We start from the raw sequence: 3,896 nt of genomic DNA, 5'->3' as shown, positions 1-3,896 counted from the left end.
AAGGCAACGCAACGTAGATGCGTAAATTGTTACGGAGCTCGACATAGTTCTTTGACATTAGCTGGTCACGCATAATGGGATGCGACCTTCTTGCTACCCTGCTGATAGCGGTGAAGGGCTTACACTGGCCGCTAGTTCATTACAAAGTTGCCAGTCCTTCACCTTCTCACCCAATCGGTTACATTCGAAGACCTCGAAATTCACTCTGCGGTTGCGGCGTAGCCATATGGCCCGACCTAGTGTTTGGGCAAGGGCACGCTGTCTAGCTCCCTCAAAGGCACATCTATATTCGTAAATACACGATACGATAGAAAAGTAACATGCGAGCATGCTTGTGACCTTTGCTTGCTAAATATAGGTTTAATATAACACAAATAAAAATATTTTTTCGCTGCTAAATCACATATTTCAATCGAATAGCGTGACTTAGATTGACCTTAAATTGTTTAGCTGCGAATTTTAAATTCATAGCAACGATCACGAGTCCATGGCTACCGATGTAATGACAGTATAATTGTATGAATTGCGAATAAAGAAGAAGGTTCTGTGCTTCCTTTGATGTTAACCCTGCCTTTAGCTATGCCGCCTGATATATACACACTCCAACCTACCCGTAGGTACACACATACACGCGCATGCACGCGTACCCGCACATATAAAATAATGCACGTATCCACAGTTACACATACACGCACACGCACGTACGCATACACTCACGCACACATCGATAGGGAATGCGAGAGCGAGAGAAATCAGAGACCAATGGGAAGAAGAGTGAAGATAGATCGTGAGCGAGAGAGAAATGACGTTGACGATGCTTAGCGGCGACGGGTGGACGTTGACGATGCTTAGCGGCGACGGGTGGACGTTGACGATGCTTATCGGTGACGGCAGACGTTGACGATTCTTTTGATGTTGAGTTAACGCTGACGATGGATGCCCACCGAAAACAGGTGCGTGCTACAGCTCTATTTGCTATAAAAATAAAACGTATTGCGATATAATTAAAACTCATACAATTCACGCACACTCGCCATTCGCACTAGAAAAAACATACTAATTTAACACTGACGAAGATTGTTTCATGTTAATTACAGAAAATTATTCCATATCAAATAATAATTTAAAGGGTATTATAAACGGTTAAAACTTCATTTTCAGTTTTTTTTTGCTGTTTGTTTATTTTTAACACTAAAAGTGATGAATTAATTGTTAGCTATAATGTTTACTATATTCTAGTAAGGGTTAGTGTTTTCCATTGAACCATGCACAGCATACTCGCATATTTTACCTTGCATGGGTCCATTGAACTAGATTCAGAAAAAAACGTAGGGTTATGGATAGCTTTGCGTGCGTAATAACGCCCTGAGGCACACAGAACAAACATCAAATACCCTTCTGCAGTCTACTGTGCGAGAAATAGACATTCATGTTACGTGTTTATGTACCCTACCTTTCTGACTGATATGTTCAGTGCCCTTTACCAAACGAACTTATAACAGCAAAGCAGGAACTAGACTACGAAATATTACGAAAATAAGCATCCCATATTTAGGACATCTCCCCACAGAAGCCCAAATAAAGCTACAATTCCAATATCAAGGGTAAAAACCACCGGAGTGGTAGAACATTGAACATAGACCCGTCAGGTGAGCAGTGCACCTCGAAAATAGATCCGTCTAGATTGTTCATTAATTACACTATCATTACCGGATTTCAGAGAAAAGTTGCGGCCAATATCTTCATCCACTAAACAGGTCACACAAACGGAACGCTACAAATAAAAACACAATCAGGTAACTTTACAATAAAAATCAATCAATAACTATAAAACGACATAAAATCCTGCCCCCTCGTTTTTTAAAACTTCTACTACTCGAAGTTCCACGACGAGATCCGCCGTACCTACTGAATTAAACACACTGAACCAGGGCCCCGTTGTCAGAAACAAAATTAGCCTTAACACTTCTCTTAGCACTAACTTTTGCTCATAGACTGCTGACAAAAACATGGTGAAGTTACGAATTTCTCACACGCAGTATACACAGCTCCGATCTCCAAGTCAAAGTTAATGTTAAGAATAATATTAAGACTAATTTTGTCTCTGACAATGGGTCCCAGTATCGAATGATCGACTACAACAAAATCGCGCTTGGCTGCGCTTTATACTTACGATAGAGATTTCGAATATTCGTAATGTCAGCTTCGAAAAGCCGCCGGATCTTGAACGTCGTCGAACTGTCGATGGACGGGTACATGACAGAGTTCTTGATCGTCGCATGGGGAAGGCCGAGCGCGTGCCCGAACTCGTGCAAAGCGATGAAGGGCAAGATATCCCCATCTCCCGAGTTACCCCACCGCTCCTCATTGTCGAAGTGTATGCTTCCGTGGAGCTTCTTGTCTTTCGTCACGAACGGGTAGAACGCATGCGCGAACTCGTTCAGCGGTCCCGAGTCGAACGGCTTGTTGTCCCCGTGGCGTTTCTGTAGGAAGCCTAGTTTGATGTCGGCTTCCTCGTTATTTCCCGTCACTTCGGTTAGAGTGAGGATGGCCGGCTTGGGTAGGTTCTGATTGATCGCACTCATCCACGTGTTGGCGGCCCATTGAAATTGCCTCCTGTATAACAAGTAGCGAACGTGCAGAAAGGAATCTCTCTCGCCGGCATGCGCGAACATGCACCTACACCCGCGCACGCACACGCGCTTACACCCGCGCACGCACATGCACCTACACCCGCGCACGCACACGCGCTTACACCCGCGCACGCACATGCACCTACACCCGCGCACGCACACGCGCTTACACCCGCGCACGCACACGCGCACGCACATGCGCTCACACACGCGCACGCACACGCACTTACACCCTCGCACGCACATGCGCCAACACGCGCTCGTACACGCACTTACACCCTCGCACGCACGCATGAACTAATGCGTAAATGTGTGTAGGACGCAAATCATAGAAAAAGCTAGAATAACTTTCGGGTCATAACCGATTCGCTTGTTCGAACATTAACTGTAAATGGAACATTGAACAGTGTTTATTTACCTGATGTCGGAGTCAGCACGCTTGGAAGTGGTATTCACATACCTCCACTTCAGATCACATTTAAACCAGAAGCGTTGGAAAAACGCACCTAAAATAGATTTGTTATTGTTACGCATATCTGGAAATGTTGTAGAACCAATGTTACAGGTAAGTGTCGGCTCAGTCCGTCTGGACCGACGATGTGGTACGCCGTTCGACCGTCGGCCACTAACTATGTCTGAACTATGTCTAAACGCCTGCAAACGTAGCAAATTACCTGCTTCTTCCACGCCTTCAGTTTGCATCACTGCTCACTCCAGCTTTCGATATCAGGCAGATGCAAAATGCCAATGCATGGAGATGCAGTCCATCTTCATATTAGGCGCTCTATGTTAGGCGCAGCCATATTTTACTAATTTATGGGCTAGTTACTAATGCTGCGAGTGAATATTTCTGCTACTATTTCGTCGTCATGCTTTAGCAATTACATGCCCACTTACGTGCTTTTACACCTTTATATCTACTAAACAGCCTATATATATATAGTACATATATATATATATATATATATATATATATATATATATATATATATATATATATACATATCGTGGGCTAAGGTGGCGGCACCAGTGTCATCAATCTTGGCATTGACAAAATGCGAACTCAAACAATAGCTGCGAATAATGAAAAATTATGCGAGTATCAAAGGCCAGCGAGGTGCTGTTATCTTTCTTTTAAATATGTGATTCTTAAGGCACTGACTTTCACCGGCCTTGTTTCGCTGTTTACGCAGTCTCTCCCTCTCTCTCTCTCTCTCTTTCTCTCTCTCTCTCTCTCTCTCTCTCTCTCTCTCTCTCTCTCTC

At 44.0% G+C, this 3,896-nt stretch overlaps 1 protein-coding gene across 1 annotated transcript; it reads right to left on the bottom strand.

Moving 5' to 3' along the window:
• Positions 1-1,709: 1,709 nt before the first annotated feature.
• LOC106808057 (neutrophil collagenase-like) lies at positions 1,710-3,335 on the bottom strand. Its single transcript, XM_014810615.1, has 4 exons — positions 3,308-3,335; positions 3,052-3,139; positions 2,174-2,616; positions 1,710-1,774 (listed from the first exon to the last, which is right to left on the bottom strand). The coding sequence occupies exons 1-4, from the start codon at positions 3,333-3,335 to the stop codon at positions 1,743-1,745; spliced, it is 591 nt and encodes a 196-aa protein (XP_014666101.1). The 3' UTR covers positions 1,710-1,742.
• Positions 3,336-3,896: the final 561 nt, after the last annotated feature.

The sequence above is a fragment of the Priapulus caudatus genome, unplaced genomic scaffold (assembly GCF_000485595.1).
Source record: "Priapulus caudatus unplaced genomic scaffold, Priapulus_caudatus-5.0.1 Scaffold251, whole genome shotgun sequence".
In the NCBI taxonomy this organism is placed as follows: Eukaryota; Metazoa; Priapulida; class Priapulimorpha; order Priapulimorphida; family Priapulidae; genus Priapulus; species Priapulus caudatus.
This window is presented reverse-complemented; position numbering and strand designations above follow the sequence as displayed.

Coding starts and splice junctions, on each gene's coding strand:
- LOC106808057 (XM_014810615.1), bottom strand. CDS start 3,335: ATGCAAACTGAAGGCGTGGAAGAAGCAG. Junction 3,140..3,307: donor TGAAGGCGTGGAAGAAGCAG/GTAATTTGCTAC, acceptor AATCTATTTTAG/GTGCGTTTTTCCAACGCTTC. Junction 2,617..3,051: donor CGTGCTGACTCCGACATCAG/GTAAATAAACAC, acceptor CTTGTTATACAG/GAGGCAATTTCAATGGGCCG.